Below are 19926 nucleotides of genomic sequence, written 5' to 3' on the forward strand. Positions count from 1 at the left end.
CAGTGCCACCTAATCTTTCCACAGCTTAAAATCAACTGTGGACAATTATGATAAAAACCAAATCTGATCTTTATCTCTGATTTCTCTAAATGCCTGCACCCTCCGCCAACCCTGGGGGGGGGGGGGCATGGGGGGGAAATACACACACACACACAAAATTTTACATATACATTTATGTAAAATGCATAGAATTACACATATACATACATATGTGTGTGTATATATATACAGTCTCCTAAAACCAACTCCTCCTCCTCCATTCCTGTCTGTAATAATGATATAATTATCAGTTCATAGCTTGAAATTTCAAAATCCTGCTGATTCTATTTCAGATCTCAGTCTCATCAAGACCACGTTTTACTGTCATTTCTCTACTTCAGGCCCTCATTTACCCCTTCCCTAATTATTACAATATATTCCCAACTAACCACTCTGATCCTAGTCTTCACAATTACACTTCCAATATACACCTTACACTATACCTGTACTTCCACAAGTACAAATGGTTTCACATACCTAAAAATACCTCAAAAGGTTTCCTATAGTAAAACACAATCTATACTCCTGACATGGCATACAAAAACCTTAATATGACTACAATATGTTTTTTCAACCTTATATCACAATTATAGGCACAGGCTATGAAGTCAGCCAGACTTGGGCTCAACTTCCAACTCCACTAATGATACACTGTACAGACCTAGAGAAAGTTACCCAACCACTATGAGCCTAATTAAGTTTTGTTGTCTACACAGCAGGACTAATGATATTACTGACTTCATACAAATACTACAAAAATGCACTTAGCACAATTACCTAGAGGGCATTAAGAGCTCACATGACGTTACTCACAATTAGGGAGGCCACGTTAATTTATCATTCAAACTAGGGCACTTTTGAGAATGAGTAAACATGTGCCATTAATAAATACAGTGGGATTAACATGCATAAACTGGGACTCTCCAAGGCAAACTAGGATTTAGACTCACCCTACTTATTACTGTTATCAAGATCTTTCATTAAAATCTTTCTACCCCATGCTCCAGCCACTCTGAACCCCAGCATACTCTGAACTCTTACTTTTGCCTTTGTTCACTCCCTACACCAGGAATGTCATTCCCTCATCTTACCTGACAAAGGCCAATTCAAACCCAACTCAATTATGCTTTTCCAGATCACTGCAACTGGCGTTGACCTCTAGATTAATTAATTAGTGTAAATTCTACGTGGGCAAAAATTTTTGTTTCCCCAGCACTCTAGAATAGGACCTCAAGAAACATCTGATGAATTTGCATGACTCTCTCTCCTGTCCTCACCTTAAATATTTTGAAAACTGCTACCACAGTCTGCTTTATATGGGAATCTACCTATCTTCATTAAACTGCAGCACTATGAAGGAGCTCATCTCTATAAACTCTAAAATCTTGGGCATAGTGAACACTTGATAAATGTTTGCAGAATTTGAAGAGAAGGAGTTTAAACTCAGATTCTCAACTGTTACCAGATACAATGGTAACAGCATCAGGCCCTAATGGTTTTTTAGGCATCTAAATGTCAAATGACATGTCATCATTAACATAAATATACCCATGTCTTTATCTTTATTTTTTTAAAAAATGGACATTATACTTACAGGCCATTGCTCTCCACCCCACAGTATGCACAAATTTTTTATATCAGTTAATTATTTTATTATCAATAGGGTTTTATCTACCTGCCCCAGTCATAACAGGGTTTTAAAGCCAATTATCTTGGTCAGGCAATATTATGTTTTCCTTGACTACTACCTTATGGTAATGATACTAAGTGGTTTTTCTTGATGCCTTTCTTCAGATTCAAAACAAATCCTTCAGAGATACACAAAATGGCAAACCTACACAATGGACTACTACTCACCAAACATGGGTGAGTTTCAAAAGCATGAAAGCAACCAGATTCAGGACTATAACAATATATGGTTCAATTAGTAAAACACTGTGTAACTTGGGAGATTGGGATTGACATATACACACTACTATATATAAAATAGATAACTAATAATGACCTACTATATAGCACAGGGAACTCTTCTCAATATACTGTAATGACCTATATGGGAAAAGAATCTAAAAAAGAGTAGATATATGTGTATGTATAGCTGATTCACTTTGCTGTACAGCAGAAACTAACACAACATTGTAAACCAACTATACTCAAATAAAAATTAATGTAAAAAAAAAGGTATCCAGGAAAAAAAAATTGTCGAAAGGCAAAACTATAGGGACAGAAAGCAAATAATCAGTGTCTGCCAGGGGCTGGAGCTGGGAGTGAAAGAACTAAATGCAAAGAGGGACAATGTGGAACTTTTGGGGATCACAGTCATACAGCTATATACATTTGTCAAAGCTCACCCAACTGTACACCTAACGTGATTTTTTTGTTTGTAAATTGGACAATATAATAAACATAACAAAAAAAATCCTTCAGAAGTATTTCCCATAATCAGCTTGTGAAAAATAACACGGTTCACTAACTTCCGAAAAAAAAATTTACATTAACTGGGAAGGAAGAAATATGAAAGTGGAAAAGAAGTAAAATTATCTGTTTACAGACAACATGATCTTATATGTAAAAAACCTAAAAATTCTATTTAAAAACCTGTGAGAACTAACACACGTAAAACCAATACATAAAAATCAGCTGCATTTCTGTAACAATGAACAATCCAAAAAGTAAATTAAGAAAACAATTCTTTAAAAAAGAAAACAATTCTATTTATAATAGCATTAAAAAGAAAAAATACTTATCCTTAATTATAAGGAATGAACTTAACCAAGGAGGTAAAAGACTTCTACACTGACAACTACAAAACACTGCTGAAAGAAATTTTAAAAAACATTAACAAACATCCCATCCATACTCACAGATTAGAAGACTTAGCACTGTTAAGATGCAAATACTACCACAAACAATCTACAGATTCAATGTAATCCCTATCAAATCTCACAGGTATTTTTTTGCGGAAACAGAAAAACCCATCCTAAAACTCTTCTAAAAGCTCAAGGGATTCCAGAATAGCCAAAACACTCTTTTGAAAAGAAGAGCAAAGTTGGAAGTTTCACACTTGCTTATCTCAAAACATATTACAGAACTTCCCTGGTGGCACAGTGGTTAAGAATCCGCCTGCCAATGCAGGGGACACGGGTTCGAGCCCTGGTCTGGGAAGATCCCACATGCCGCAGAGCAACTAAGCCCGTGCGCCACAACTACTGAGCCTGTGCTCTAGAGCCTGCAAGCCACAACTGCTGCACAACTACTGAGCCTGAGCTCTAGAGCCCACGCACCACAACTACTGAAGCCAGCACACCTAGAGCCTGTGCTCCACAACAAAAGAAGCCACCACAGTGTGAAGCCAGCGCACCCCACCAAAGAGTAGCCCCCTCTAGCCACAACTAGAGAAAGCCAACGTGCAGCAACAAGACCCAATGCAGGCAAAAATAAATAAATTTATTTTTTTTTAAAAAAAAGAAAAAGGTCCTGGCTTTCCCAGGGTCCTGAATTTAGCTGAACTCAACACTAAACATAGCCTCATCCATCCTTTAAAACAAAAAACAAACCAAAAAAACCCATATTACAGAGCTGCAGCAATCCAAACAATGTGGCACTGGCATAAAAACAGAACTGAAGGGACTTCCCTGGTGGCGCAGTGGTTGAGAATCCGCCTGCCAATGCAGGGGACACGGGTTCGAGCCCTGGTCAGGAAAGATCCCACATGCCATGGAGAAACTAAACCTGTGCACCACAACTACTGAGCCTGTGCTCTAGAGCCAGTGAGCCACAACTACTGAGCCCATGTGCTGCAACTACTGAAGCCCACACGCCTAGAACCCGTGCTCCACAAGAGAAGCCACCACAATGAGAAGCCCGTGCACCGCAACGAAGAGTAACCCCGCTCACCGAAACTAGAGAAAGCCCATGCGGAGCAACGAAGACCCAACACGGCCTAAATTAAAAATAAATAAATAAATTTATAGGAAAAAAAAAAACCCCCACAAAAACAGAACTGAAGACCAATGAATAGCAAGCCCAGAAACAAACCCTTGCATATACAAATGATTTTTAACAAGGGTGCCAAGACCATTCAATACAGAAAGCACAGTCTTTTTCAACAAATGGTATTGCGAGAAAAATACGAGAAATAAGAGGGAAGAGAGCACCACTGGTGGGAATGTAAAATGGTGTGGCTACTACAGAAAAACAGTAGGACAGCTTCTCAAAAAGTTAATAATAGATAACCATATGATGCAGCAATTCTACTTCTGGGTAAATACCTGAAAGAATTAAAAACAGGGACTCTACAGATATCGACAGAGTCTACAGCTATATATAGACTATATCTATCTATAGATATAAACGCTGCTGTGAACATGGGTGTATAGATATCTATCTATAGATAGATATAGATACAGATACCTATACACCCATGTTCACAGCAGCATTATTTACAATAGCCAAAGGTGGAAGCAATCCAAATGTCCATCAATGAATGAATAAAAAAAATGTTTATCCATGTTTACAGATATAATGAATTATTGTGTCTTAAAAAAAGGATATTCTGATTGACCCGTGCTTCAACATGGATGAATCTCAAAGACATTCTGCTACGTGAAATAAGCCAGTCACAGAAGGACAAATATTGCATGATTCCACTTATATGAGGTACCCAGACAAATTCACAGAGACAGAAAGTAGAGTGGTGGTTTCCCAGGGTTGGGGGAGCAGAGAATGAAGTTATGGTTTAACGGGTACAGAGTTTCAGTTTTACAAAATGAAAATAGCTCTGGAGGTGAGTGGTGGTAATGGCTGCATAACAATGTCAATGTACCTGATGCCACAAACCTGTACACTTAAAAATGGTTGAAATCGTAAATTTTACGTTATGCGTATTTTGCCACAAATTTTTAATTAGGACGATGAAGTCTATTTTATTATGAAGTAAATGTAACTAATTTCCTCAAAGATTTCATTCAAAACATTTAAGAAGTGTTTTGAAGATTATAATAATAGTATCTCCGTATAGAAAATCACTTCTGCATGACCAGAACTATTTTAAAAAACTATAATGGACTTGAAAAAGAAAAATCTCAACTCCCTGACACTCTACTGTACATTTTCTAAAGAATACTCTTTCAAAATGGCAACTATTAAGACATTAAAGAAAGATGTTCTAGAATATTAAATATTCCTGTGCCAGGAAAAGGATAAAAAAATGAAGCTACATTTGGCAAAGCTACTGCTGTTTTCTACTTCTTATCCCCAAGTCATTTTTTAAATACCTGAAAAGTGACAAATCAGACATATTCTTTACACTAATTCCTAAACACTGCAGATCCATGGATTTAAAGAAGTCAGCATTGCAGACCTATTTAAAAGAAAGGCAAATCTGACCTACCGTGTGATGTTTAACAAATTCCTAAATAAAACTGTAAAACTTTCTTTCTCCCCACCCCCCAAAAATGCTTAGTTATATGTTGTTCTGATTAAGGAAGGGCAATTTTTAAAGTGAACTTATATGATTCAGCTCTTCTTACCTGTTCACTAATAACCTGGAATTCTCTCATTTCATCCTCAGTTAAGGGAGCACATGTTTCATCATTTTCACTGTCTTCTTGCCAGCCCATCTCCTTTAACAATCTGGAAAGGGGGGAAAGAATAAATTTAATTTAGAACTTAACCCTAGTAAGATAATTCCTTTTACACTGTGAGCAAGAAAACATGATCCATTTTATTGGGTTAGCCAAAAGGTTCGTTTGGTTTTTTTTCTGTAAGATGGCTCTAGTAGCACTTAGTTGTCTTTAACTTCTTTTGAAACAATTTTGTTAGACTGTATTGTAACAGCTGTCATATTCAGCATGCATTTTAAAAAAAGCTTATCAAAATTGGTGAATTTTTGTGTATCCATTTTAACAGTGAAGATGGAACAAAGAACATGTTTGGCATATTATGCTGTATTATTTCACGAAAGATAAAAACGCCAACTGAAAAGCACAGAAAGATTTGTGCAGTGTATGGAGAAGGTGCTGTGACTGATCGAACGTTGTCAAAAGAGGTTTGCAAAGTGTCCTGCTGGAGATTTCTCGCTAGACGATGCTCCATGGTGAGGCAGACCAGTTGAAGTCAATAGCAATCAAATCGAGACACTGAGAACAATCAACGTTATACCATGCGGGAGATAGCCAACATACTCAAAATATCTAAATCAAGTGCTGGAAATCATTTGCACCAGCGTGGTTATGTTACTCGCTTTGATGTTTGGGTTCCACGTAAGTTAAGCGGAAGAAAAAAAACCCTCTTGACCATATTTCCGCATGCAATTCTCTACTTAATAATTAACAACGAAAACATTCCGTTTTTAAAACAAATTGTGACGGGCGATGAAAAGTAGATACTGTACAGCAATGTGTAATGGAAGAGATCGGACAAGCAAAATGAACCACCACCAACCACACCAAACGCCAGTCTTCATCCAAAGAAAGTGATGTTGTGTATTTGGTGGGATCGGAAGGGCATCCTCTATTATGAGCTCCTTCCAAAAAACCAAACGATTAATTCCAACAAGTACTGCTCCCAATTAGACCAACTGAAAACGGCACTCGACAAAAAGCATCCAGAATTAGTCAACAGAAAATGCATAATCTTCCATCAGGATAACAAAAGACCACGTGTTTCTTTGCTGACCAGGCAAAAACTGTTACAGCTTGGCTGGGAAGTTCTGATTCATCAGCCATATTCACCAGACATTGCAGCTTCGGATTTCCATTTATTTTGGTCTTTACAAAATTCTCTTAATGGAAAAAATTTCAACTCCCTATAAAAAGTACCTGGAACAGTTCTCGCTCAAAAGATTAAAAGTTTTGCGAAGACGGATTTCCCTGGTGGCGCAGTGGTTAAGAATCCGCCTGCCAATGCAGGGGACACAAGGGTTCAAGCCCTTGTCTGGGGAGATCCCACATGCCGCAGAGCAACTAAGCCGGTGCACCACAACTACTGAGCCCACGTGCCACAACTACTGAAGCCCGTGCGCCTAGAGCCCGTGCTCCGCAACAAGAGACGCCACCGCAATGAGAAGCCCACGCACCGCTATGAAGAGTAGCCCCCACTCGCTGCAACTAGAGAAAAGCCTGCATGCAGCAACAAAGACCCAATGCAGGCAAAAATTAATTAATTTTAAAAAAGAATAGATAAACAACAAGGTCCTACTGTATAGCACAGGGAACTATATTCAGTATCCTGTAATAAACTGTAATGAAAAAGAATCTGCATCAGTTTGCTGTACACCAAAAACTAACACATTGTAAATCAACTATACTTCAGTTTAAAAAAAAAAGATTAACAGGGAATCAACCACTTTCTCTAGTTGGGCAAACAAGAATACTGTAGCCATGACTGCTGCATTTGACTTAGAGCCTTTAAAGCTTCTGTTTCTTATATGGCCACATATCCTGTACTAGTCTGATTATACTGTTTTTTTTTTAAACATCTTTATTGGAGTATAATTGCTTTACATTGCTGTGTTAGCTTCTGCTGTATAACAAAGTGAGTCAGCTGTATGTATACATATATCCCCATATCTCCTCCCTCTTGCGTCTCCCTCCCACCCTCCCTACCCCACCCCTCTAGGTGGTCACAAAGCACGGAGCTGGTCTCCCTGTGCTATGCAGCTGCTTCCCACTAGCTATCTATTTTACATTTGGTAGTGTATATATGTCAGTGCCACTCTCTCACTTCATCCCAGCTTATCCTTCTCCCTCCCTGTGTCCTCAAATCCATCCTCTACGTCTTCGTCTTTATTCCTGTCCTGCCCCTATGTTCTTCAGAACCATTTTTTTTTTAAGATTCCATAATTACATCCCTTAAACATACTCCTTTTTACACCTAACTCATGTTTCAAATTGAACCTGTCACATATTGGCTACTTTGTAGCATTTACACATTTTCAAACAATCTCATAAAAAGTGCTCAGAGACTGGAAATAAAATGTAACACTATACCCATATTTTACAGATGAAAAACCAGGATCTCTTAAGTAAAAACAATTTGCCTACTTGACAGCAAACAAAGGAGCAGAATTCTGGTTTTTTGCCTCCTAAGTTAGTATACACTGCACCAAACTCTGCTGCCTCTGGACTAAAATGTCGTAGTCACCATCACTGTTAATTACTATTTCTCACATTTCTTTTAATCATTTAATTCTTTGTCTTCACTGTAACCTAGATGGCCTCCCTGTGGAATGGCACTTCCATTCTCAATGCCACCCAGTCCAGAGTCTACAGATCTAGCCTGGTAAAAACAATCTCACACCTTTCACTGGATCCTTACTTTTACTTGTTTCACTTTTAAAAACTGAATCATAACTAAATAATAATGCAGATAGGACAAATTATTTCAAACTTTATGAAAAATAAGTATTCCTAACTGTCCGTTCTCTCCTCTTTCCACTTCCCTCCAAGGGCTGTAACTGTTAACTGTTTCTAGAATAGCTTTCAAAACAAAAACTCTGTATTTCCCTATTTCCCACAGTTAGGAATATACCACAACAGTGATCCGCACTTTGCCTTTTCATTAGCATTTCTTCCCATTCTCTTTCAAATTATTACCAAATCACCCTGAAACCATTTTCACAATTACCACCCTCCACTAAATATTTTCAATGGCGTCCCACTTCCTAAAGAACAAACTCCTTAACCTTAACACCACGACCACAAATTCAAATTCCTTACATTAGAAAAAGCACAGGACTAGAAGTGGAAGACCTGGGTCACAAATCCTACTCTCCACAAACCAGGTATAAGACACAGGCTAATTTGTTCACTTCCCTGAGCTATTTCTTCATCTGAAGCATTGAAAGAGCTTGAATAGATCTCTAAGGCCCTGCCTTTTCAATTTATCTCTAATTCCATTAAGGACTCCACACTCCTGTCAAGATATTCTATTCACTAACCCTAAAACAAACCAGGTATGTATTCAACTCTAAATATCCTTTCATGCCCCTTTTTATTCCAAAATGACTACCCAGTACCCTTGCCCGTACTGTCTCACCCTTTAAGATTTAATTTAGATCCCAATTAAAACTCTGACTGGTACTCAAGCCATAATGCTATCTACCCCAAAACTCCCTTGAATTTCTCTGGCACTCATTTCTATTAATTCATTTGGTGCTTAGACAAGGTAACAACTACCCCTCTGATGTTGAAGCTATCCTCAATACCTTGACGACATACTGAAACTTGATAATAATAGTAATATATGTGCTTATTTCATATTTTATATTTTTTAACAACAAAACTGTCATCCTTGAGAACTGTATCACTGATGCCTAAGTTGTTAAATCAAGCAATATGAGTACTTAAATGTGTATGTAACTTAAGAATCAGAAAGTTTACAGGGAGTTCACTGGTGGCCTAATGGTTAGGATTCAGGCTTTCACTACTGTGGCCCAGGTTCAATCCCTGGTTTGGGAACTGAGATCCCGCCATCAAAAACAAAAACAAAAAATTACAGAAAATTTGAAGCCATGGAAAAGAAATATCACTCAATTTTCAGAGAAACACATGCTACACCATGGATGAACCTTGATAAAGTATTACTGAAAGCAGACTGGTGGTTACCTAAGGACAGAGAGTAACAATGAGGAGTAACTGTAAATGAGCACAGGGTTTCTTTTTGGATTGAAAGAAATGTTCTAAAATTAGACTGTGGTGACAGTTACACAACTTCAAATACACCAAAAATTAGTGAATTGAGTAAAAAATTTATAGTATATAAATTATATCTCAATGAAGCTGTTAAAAAATAAATCAATTTTCTATAATAAAATCAAAATTCTGGGTAGAGACAAACGTAAAAATACTAACCTGTGTTCTGCTTCAAGTGAACTAGAAAGAACATCAGTTTGTGGGAAGGTTGAAGACCGAATGATCTGTTGGGAAATTACCGAGGCATTGCCATTCTCTTGTGGAATTTCATTTTCATCAAAGTTTCGGTTTATATCCCTTTCTGGGTGAGTACTATTGCTGTTATGCAAATTAAATGAGTCGTCATCCTGATTTTTGAAAGGTTAAAAAAATGAGAGAATAGAACTGTTTAAAAAAAAAACTTTAATAGATCCTGGTTAGATTTTCATTGATAAACAACTGTAATGATTATATAATCATTTAGGAGACAGTTTCATAAGATGTAAAACTAAGTTGTGAAGGGTACCAACAGCTTTCTGACTCTATGTATTTACATCTATTCAATAAAGACAAAACTAACAGGATAAATAAAGGTAGGCAAGATGGGGAAAACCAAAAACACAAATATGAACAGGAATTTTTTTTAATTTCATTTTTGCACAGGAACTACAGAGTAAGAAAAACCTATTTTAGAAATGAAGTCATTATTTATGCAAATAGCTAGCTAGCCTTGTTTTCAGAAATATGAAAATATTCAAAGGTCCTAAATAAATAATATTGGCCCACCTATTCCAATGACATGCTAATGTCAAACCAAGAATTACACTGCAAGTTCAATTACCTTTTCTGAGCCCGCATGGCTTTCATCTTCATGTTCCTCTTCTACTCTGTCCCTTTTCAATGCTTTCAAAAATTCACTCTTCTTATCAGTGCGCATACGTGTCAGTTTGGTTAGACGAGGCTGCTGATTAAGTTTGTCAACAGGTGAAGAGGAATTTGAGCGATTACACTAAAAAAAAAAATCAAAAATGTTGATAAATGTAGACAGAGAACTAATATCAATATAAAGTTTACAACTACCATGACTTTCTATTTCACCTTCTTCCCAATACAAAATTGATTTTAAATTCTATTTTAAACTCTGTTTTCCACAATGACTGCCATTTTTATCTATCCCACTGAATGAGTAAACATAAAAATTTTATCCCAAAAACAATTAAGGTCTGATAATACCAAGAACTATGATTCTAAATTAGGACTTTAAATACTATTTTATAAAATGAATCCTGAAATTGCTTAAACATTTCTATAATTCAAAAAGAAAGCAGTTTTTTAAATTGTGTTCCACAGAGTTCTAAGGTTCATAACAGCTTCCCATACGAACTATTATAATTCTTTACACACAGGTACACATTGAGTTTATCAGATAGTGTTTTATGAGGGAAAATTTTTGTGGAAGAGCAGGAGGGAACAGTAACAGAACATGGACTGGAGTCCATTTTGACAGTGGAGTACAAAAGAAAAGAGAATGTTAGAATTCTGTGTCACAGGTATTTTAAGCCATGGGAATAAACCAAAATGCTTAACTGTTGGCAATAACGTCTACAGAATTTAAGCCACAACCAACCAGCTGAGAATGCTTGTCCTTCCACCAGAGCTCTAAAATTCTATGATTGAGAACTAGTATATGAGGGGTTATAATGTTCCACTATAGTACCCAGACCAATCTCAGTTATAACAATACAGTCACAAGTGTCTTTTGACCCTGAACTGGGCAGGGAAGCCCCTGATCTAGAAGTTTCAGAAAGCTGGCCAAATGAGAAAGAAACACATAAGCTACTTCAAGGTCAGTAAAATAATAATATGCACCTTTCCCTCTTCTTCCTCCTCTCTGCCCTCTCTTAGTGTCCATCATCCCCAAAAGAAGATTATATAATAAAAATCCTTAATTTTAGTCAAGGTTCAATCAGACAGCATAGCATAAGTCTGTGGCAAAAGTCAAAATACCCGTTTTCATAATTCTTCTCTTAAAAATTACTCTTTCTGGTTGATAAGTATATGGGTGTTTCACTGTATGATTTTCTCTACATTTTAAGATATTTGGAAATTTTGTTAGCAATTTTTAAAATTATCCCTACTTAAACTGCAAAAAAAGTTAGCAAACGGAAGGAAGTATCTGAATCAAGTTTTCTGAAAGAACTAAAATATCTCATTTTAATGCATTCATTTAATGCATCTATGCCTTTTGTTCACTGTTAATTAAATTACCATGATTAAGATACATTTCGCTCCTTGGGAGTAATTTTTTTTTTTTTTTTTTTTTTTTGGGGTTTGGGGCCTGTTTTTTCAAAGTTTTATAACCCTTAAGTTAGGTTTCTTTTGCCTAATACCAAGAAAACACAAGTGACCGAGTTTCAAAAACCTAAAACTGAACACGAAGGACAGAGCATTTTATACATTATTATTAAGCAAATATATCACAGATACATCTTGCAAAACACGTATTTATAGATTTCATCTACTACGGACTACTAAAATATGAAAACATACATGGACAAACACACAAGCCACTTACAAGACAATTAAAATCAATGACACACAGTGGGCCAACAACGCTTTCCACTTAGAAATCAGCAGCCCACCAATACCCCCACACTTCAACGTGAAATTTTTTTTCTCAAAGTAATTCAATTGATAATCAACTTAAAACTTGCATGTTTAACAACTTAGAACTTACTTTTGTAGGTGGAGCAGCAGGTTTAGGGACTAAGCCTTTATAAACACTTGGACCAGTCCCATTCTTAACTGGCTGTGACTGAAGATTTCCTACTACTGGGAATCCAGATAGCTGTAAGTCTTTTGTATTACCTTTCTTAATGACCAGCATCCTTTGAGTTCTAGATTTAGGATTCGGGGGATATTCTGCATAAATAAAGCACGAGCAATAGTTACACAGTTTAAATTTTAGCATAAAATTAAACCACCAAAAGAATCGTATATTCCAAACTTGATTATATTTAAAAATAACAGCTGCTTCCTGACTAAAATAATTATGAACTATATTCCTGCTTGAGAAATAAAGCTAAAACAATCAAACAAATCATAGCAAGAATTGAGCAATGTCAAGTAACAAAGATGAATTCAGCTAGTTTCCTAGAATGGTTAACTATGACACAGCCAAAATTAACTACATTCTAGCATACTTTTCATTAATTTTTTTAAATTACAAATTTCATCCTAATGGCTCTTAAGACTTGAAATATAAAATATATTTTCCTCTTCTCCATTTTGAAAACAGAATTTTCCTAATTCCTTCATTCTTTATATCTCACTCATAAAGTTATTACTAATTAGAAAGAAACTACAGTCCCTCTATTTCTAAATTCCTACTTAAGTTATGACTAATGAAAAGGGGAATTGTTTTCATAATACCAATTCATTCAAATATTTACTGGCCATCCAAACTACACTGAAGGCATTGTGCAAGTCGTAGGGGATCCAACTCAGCCCGGGCTTCTGAAGATAGTACTAGAAATAATACTTGCTAACTGAAAGCTTTTCTCAGTACACCCACAGTTGCTAAAATATGAAAAATTACTCCTAGAGTTTAATCAGTCAATGTGTAATCAAACAGATGTTACAGTGAGCATATTCACAATTATGGCAGAGACGTATGTCTTTCTTCCCTTAGAAAAACTCTGAAAGCATCAGTTTCACAGTTGGAGAATTTAGAAGGAAAGAATTAACTCAAAGAAAGAAATCACAGAAAAACTAAATTAAAATTAGCTTAAGATACGACTCTGTGAGATGGTGAGTAGCACAGATATATATGATGATGCCCTGTGTCAAACAAACCAAACTTCCTACTGCATTATCTCAAAAACTAAACTAAACAAGGACTCCTAGGGACATGGAGGGACTCTCAAAGTCCATCTGGAACTTCGAACTCTTCAAACTATCGACCTTATATGGTATGTCATTTACTGTAATGCTAAACAATTAAAGAACAAGGACCTGGCAATTCCTTGGCAGTCCAATGGTTAGGACTCAGCGCTTTCACTGCCAGGGTCCAGGTTCAATCCCCAGTCAGGGAACTAAGATACCGCAAGCCGTGTGGTACGGCCAAAAAAAACAAACAAACCAACACAACAAGAACCTAAAGCAAAGTGAGCAAAGATTCATCTTTCTGAAAGTTAAACACTGAATGTTTATCTACTAGGGCAAACATTCCAACTGCTCAGCTGCCTACAAAGGCCCAGGATATTAAGGCTAAGAAAGATATTTTCAGGCACATAAGGACACAAATTACATCACCAATATATAGTTTTTCTGAAAAACAAAATGAAGTCAAAACGAAAATGAAGAATAATGATCTCAAACAGAGGCCAATGAAGAACGCTAGAAATAGTGCTAAACAGTTTAAGTTACAATTACTTCTGGTAAACAGATGGTTACAGCATAACTAAAATTCTTGAAATTAGCAATTCTTTAAATTAAAAAAAAAATCTTAACATCTTAAAAAAATCTTAAAAATCTTAAAATCTTAACATCTGGTACTCAAAATCTAAATTAAATGAAGCTCAGGAATCTGAAGAATGATTGACTGATGCTGGGAAATGCAAAAGATAGTAAGAGTCTGCAAGGTCTGATCTCAGAGGAATTCAAGTATTAAAGCAGGGGGTGTTTCTTTCAGTACAGCACAATTAAGTAAGTTCAAACATCACTGATGAAGACTTCTATTCCAATATTACGAACTAAGCACACAAGTTTATCTTCTTTCTCTTCTAGATCCTTATTTTAGAATTACTATAAGGGAGGAAAACAAATACAACAGTAAAGAGGAGAAGGGGACTTCCCTGGTGGCACAGTGGTTAAGAAGCCACCTGCCAATGCAGGGGACACGGGTTTGATCCCTGCTCCGGGAACATCCCACATGCCTCGGAGCAACTAAGCCCGTGCGCTGCAACTACTGAAGCCCACACGCCTAGAGCCCATGCTCTGCAACAAGAGAAGCCACCACAATGAGAAGCCCGTGCACCGCAACGAAGAGTAGCCCCCGCTCGCCGCAACTAGAGAAAGCCCGTGCACAGCAACAAAGACCCAACGCAACCAAAAATAAATAAATAAATTTATTTTAAAAAGAACAAAGAACAGGAGAAGGTTCATCAGCAATGGATGACCTCAACTTCCAGAGAGTGAAGCAAAGGAAAAAACTTCAGCTTAGAGTGTGTGCACAAAGGAACCCAACAGCTGAGGAGGGGACTAATCTGCCCTATAGAATCCTAGATTGTAGAACTGGGACTTGGAAGTGCCATATAAGGCAGAAGACAGAAATGAAATCTTTTCAGACAAAAAATCAATCTCAGTCACCAAGAAAAGATCTTTACTAAAGTAAATCCTAAACAACGTATTGATACTTTAGGCAGAAGTAAAATGATCACACATTGAAGGGTGAAGGTACAAGAAGAAAAAGAAAATATTTTTATACGTAAATCATCATTGATCAAAACTAGAAGACAGAAGAGGAGAACAGATAAGCAAGCAGGCATTGTTTAAGCCTCAATATAATTCCTGACTACAAAGTTCACCTTTCCTAAAACAGGTTTTCTAGACACCTAAAAGCAAGAAATATTCTGACAGTTTCCTCAAAGAGGTCTTCAGTGCAAAGAATGAGAGAATATCGTATAAAGAAGAAAGGTGAAGCCGAAGAAATCAGTCATAGAAGAGAGGTAGTAAAGTAAAAGATGATAAAGGTACCTAAAAGATGATGATAGGGATTGGGAGGAAAGAGAAGCAGACATAGTGCTGATGTACTTACGAAGTATTCACAGTCAAATAGTACAGAGGTTAAGACCATGTGTTTTTGTGCCAGATTTACAGAATTTTAATACTTGCTCTAACCTCAATAGTTAATCTCTCATCTGTAAAATGAAAAACAGTTCCTGTCTCAGAGTTGCAGTAAAATGTTTTCTTTAAACCAAATACTAGAAAAAATGTCCAGAAGTCATATACAATCTCCACTATAATAGGTTTCCAACTGTATTTCAAATTAAAGGTGTCCTTTTTCAAGAATTTTAAACCTGAAATTGAAACCTAAAATCCATGAGAGTATGGAAGATGGGAAAAATTATAAAAGAAATAAACACCTTTAATAAAGACTAACCTATATCCTATATAACTATGCTGAACATACTACATAAACCTGCCTGTTTAAGAACAAGAAAAGTGTTCTTAGTCTAATGGGCCAGAATGGCGGCCACCAGCAGTGGTGTTCACGCGGTAGAGTGTTCCTAAATGTGTGTGCCACCAGTGTGTCTATGTCCCCAGGGTAAGCTGCAGCCTCTCCAGAGAGACTCTCCAAGACCAGCAGCTGCTGGTTATTGAAGTGCCGGTATCATGAGACTGACTGACCAAAATCGAGGACTTGGACTCCAGAGACCCTGCTTTTGATCAGGAGACACCCTATCTGAGAGCCTGAATTAATAAGAATGTGTTAAATATCAATACAAGAACAAACAAGCCAAGAAGAACGAATGGGGGCAGGGGGAGGAGGGGAGGAAGGAGGGGAGGGAGGGAAAGCTAGTTCTTGATGATAATTATCACATATAAGTAATGGAAAAGGTGATGGCAGCACTAGTGACTTAAATTTGCCTCATTTATGTTACTTATAAACTGGCTCATCTATTCACAGATTATCTCTACAAATTCTCCTCACACAAACCTTCTGAGTTAAAGTGTTGAATCTGTTGGATTCAAACAGTATCCAATGACGACTCCTATACTTTCTCCATTTACTTTATCAACTGGTAAACTACATGAAAAAGACCCAAATTGTTCATTTTTTTAAAGAGAAAATTTATGTATTGATGAAAGACTTTAACACTTATAAACAAGAATTAGAAAGTAAGTGACTTTGGTGACTTCCTTCTATAAGTCATATGTGCTTATTATCAACCTCATATAAACAGTTACTCTTAATCAAATTGCCTTCAAAATACCTAAAGGCAAATGTTTTGGATTTTCATATCATTATTTCCCTCTATCCTCACAGACAACTGTGATCTGATAATAACTGACTTTAAATACCCTTTTATTATCTTGTTATTTCATGCTCTCCCAGTATCTTTGAATGTTATAATTAGTTTTGTTCCTTTAAATCCAAAGCCAATGGTGGAGGAGAAAGGCTCAAGCCTTTGAAGAAAGATTAGAATTAAAATACTGCCATGTATAATATTGATACAAAGTAAGCTGGCCAGACATAAGTCAGAGCTGACATCTCAATTCCTCATCCTCTTTTCTGTCTTTAACTATACTCTCCATATAGTTGCCTTATACATACATATATACATTCTGATTCAATCAGTTTTTACTTTTATTTTTCAATCTATCACTTAGGACACTCTTTTTTGCCTTTTATTAAATGTACCAGAATCTCCCTCACTTACTGGATTTCAACATAATTAGCTAACATGTATTAAACACCTGTGACATGACCAAGGATATGACACAGTAGACAATATTAACAGTGCTTTTTCCATTAGTGTTAGTTTAGTGATCCTCCTCATTTCACAGACAAGAAAATTCACTCAGAGATTAAGTAGTCTTCCCAAAGTCTAAATAATTAATAAGTAAAAGACCTAACATTAGGGTCCAGACCTATCTGATTCCAAAACCAATGCACTTAACCACTATATTATACTACTGGAGAAAATGGAAATTAAAGTATTGCTAGGTCAGATACTTCAAAATGTATACTATCTCCAACTAAAACACTAATAACAAGTCTGTACTGAATGGTCAAAATTAAGAGGCTTGTAAGTGTTCACTACTAAGTTAGGGGTCCGCCCTTTCCCTCACCATCACAGTAATGCCAGTTAATAATTTAATTTGCTCATCTTGACATAAGAGGCAACTTTAATGTGTGAACAAAAGCATACAGCCAAGGGAAGGATAAACAGTATTTTAATTAAGTTTTCACACTAATTTGAAGAGGAAACTTAACCACATAAGATACAATAACATACAAATATCAAAAGCAAACAATCAGTACCACAGCAATTAAATCCAGTTGAACACTAATTTTAAAACAGAAAAATATTTTAAGATTTTTAGACAGATTGATGTTGTTTGAATTTTCCTGGTTTTGAATTTTTTATTTAATGTACAAATCTTTTGTTTTATAGTAATATGAGAGTTTTAATCAAATGAGTTTCACTAACATAATTTGTGTCAAAGCAGGAGTATGCTGTTCTTTCCTTTAACAAGGTCCCCATGTTACTCGTATGAAAAAAAAGTGGGCTTAATATATTTCTAAAACAAAAACTTAAATGATGAACACTACATGTAACTCTGACCAAATAAAATTTACTTGTGTCAAGTTGTCTAATCAAACTATTAATTTTTCCTTCTCAACCTTGAACATGTGTTGCATTACCTTTTTCTTCTTGTTATAATGTTAACAATTGTTTTCATATAAGAAAGACATTGAAGGAAAGTGTAGTCATATCAATATATAAACAATCTACCAACAGAATGCTTTTATACAAAGAAATTTGATAAAGATTATTCCCTTCTCTTAATCCTTTTACAAGGACACTTTAAAAACTTCACTTGTTTTCATTTAGTGCAATCATGTCACTCAACCTGTGTCCTAGTGGTTAATACCATTAGAATTCTCTAGAAAACAACCCACCTTTAAGAACTGGTCACCAGGGACTTCCCTGGTAGCACAGTGGTTACGAATCCGCCTGCCAATGCAGGGGAAACGAGTTCAATCTCTGGTCAGGGAAGATCCCACATGCCACAGAGCAACTAAGCCCGTGCACCACAACTACTGAGCCTGCGCTTTAGACCCCACGAGCCACAACTACTGAGCCCGTGCACCACAACTACTGGAGCCAGTGCGCCTAGAGCCCGTACAAGAGAAGCCACCGCAATGAGAAGCCCGCTCACCACAATGAAGAATAGCTCCCGCTTGACACAACTAGAGAAAACTAGTGTGCAGCAACAAAGACCCAACACAGCCAAAAAAAAAAAGCTGGTCACCAATTTGCTTTGATTTAGAACTTTGATTTAGAAGGCTAAAAAAATGAATACAGTTCTTAAAGATGAGCCTTGATGCTCTTAAGTACTGTATCAAATATGAGAAAAACTCAGGAATAAATTCATCAAATTCTCAAGGAATAAACACAAATATATATGCTGAGCTGAAACAAGACTATGCTTAAGTTAATTACTAGTGACTGAAGTTTTTCATTATTTAGTATCTTAAGCACAAAATGTTAGGCTCTGCTAGTGATATGTTCCTGACATATTACGCCAACCCAAATAGCCAGCAGGACTTCTAAAAACACACAAATCAATTTGATAGTCACTAATGTCTCAAATTGCATACAGACACACAAACACATCATTTTCTCTCTCTCTTTCTCACTACACAAATCAGTCACCCAGGTAAATTATTTTAAAATTCTCACAGGCACACTGAAGTGCCTTAAATTTTTGTTTAGTTTTAAATTATTAGGTATATGAGATAAATTAATTAGTAAATATTAATCTTACGCATCAAGCAACAGTGATCCTGGTTAAGATCAAAACACTACAGAAGTTACAGATATAAACTGTAGGGTGTTTCCAATAAAGCTAATTAAGATCTAAGTAGAATTAAACTTATATTTAACTATAGTTTAAATAGCTTGACTACTTTCACTCAAAGTATTTTTTATTTGGGATATTATGTTTGGACTCTTGCAATTTTTGATCTACAAAAGGACAGTTCAGGGACAAACTGGTGGTGTTTGCTTTTTAATGCATATTACATTTCCGTTATTAAATTTTGACTTACCTGGAAGGAAGTAGCACTAGAAAAGTTCTACTGAAGTCCTTCCTAAAATTCTCTCATGTCTTCCTCAGGAACATAGCTATTTTAAATGTTGCAATGGGGAAAACAATATTTGGGAACCCAGGGGGTAAAGTAAGAAAGGAATAGTGAAGTGTGATACAATGGAAGTTTCATTGTATTCCTATGGGAAGTACTGGGAATTTAACAATTAATCAAGCCACAATTAACCATTTTCTTTTTTCTAATGCAGACACACTTTTTAGTTTACCTAAGACAGAGTAAAGAGTACATCTTCCTTTTAAACATCTTTTCAACTAGTGCCCAAAATCCTTAGACCAACCCTGAAACAGGAGAACCAAAATCTTTATATTA

At 36.2% G+C, this 19926-nt stretch overlaps 1 protein-coding gene across 1 annotated transcript in view; it reads right to left on the minus strand.

The window, feature by feature from the left end:
- GPBP1 (GC-rich promoter binding protein 1) overlaps nt 1–19926 on the minus strand; it is a 37094-nt gene that overhangs the window by 1359 nt on the left and 15809 nt on the right. The window contains exons 6-9 of the mRNA XM_007450756.1: nt 12451–12635; nt 10555–10722; nt 9894–10081; nt 5571–5673 (exon numbers count right to left, since the gene is read on the minus strand). Coding sequence (XP_007450818.1) covers nt 5571–5673; nt 9894–10081; nt 10555–10722; nt 12451–12635 — 644 coding nt within the window. The remainder of the gene's footprint in view (nt 1–5570; nt 5674–9893; nt 10082–10554; nt 10723–12450; nt 12636–19926) is intronic.

Source organism: Lipotes vexillifer, unplaced genomic scaffold (assembly GCF_000442215.2).
Source record: "Lipotes vexillifer unplaced genomic scaffold, Lipotes_vexillifer_v1.1 scaffold274, whole genome shotgun sequence".
Lineage (NCBI taxonomy): Eukaryota > Metazoa > Chordata > Mammalia > Artiodactyla > Lipotidae > Lipotes > Lipotes vexillifer.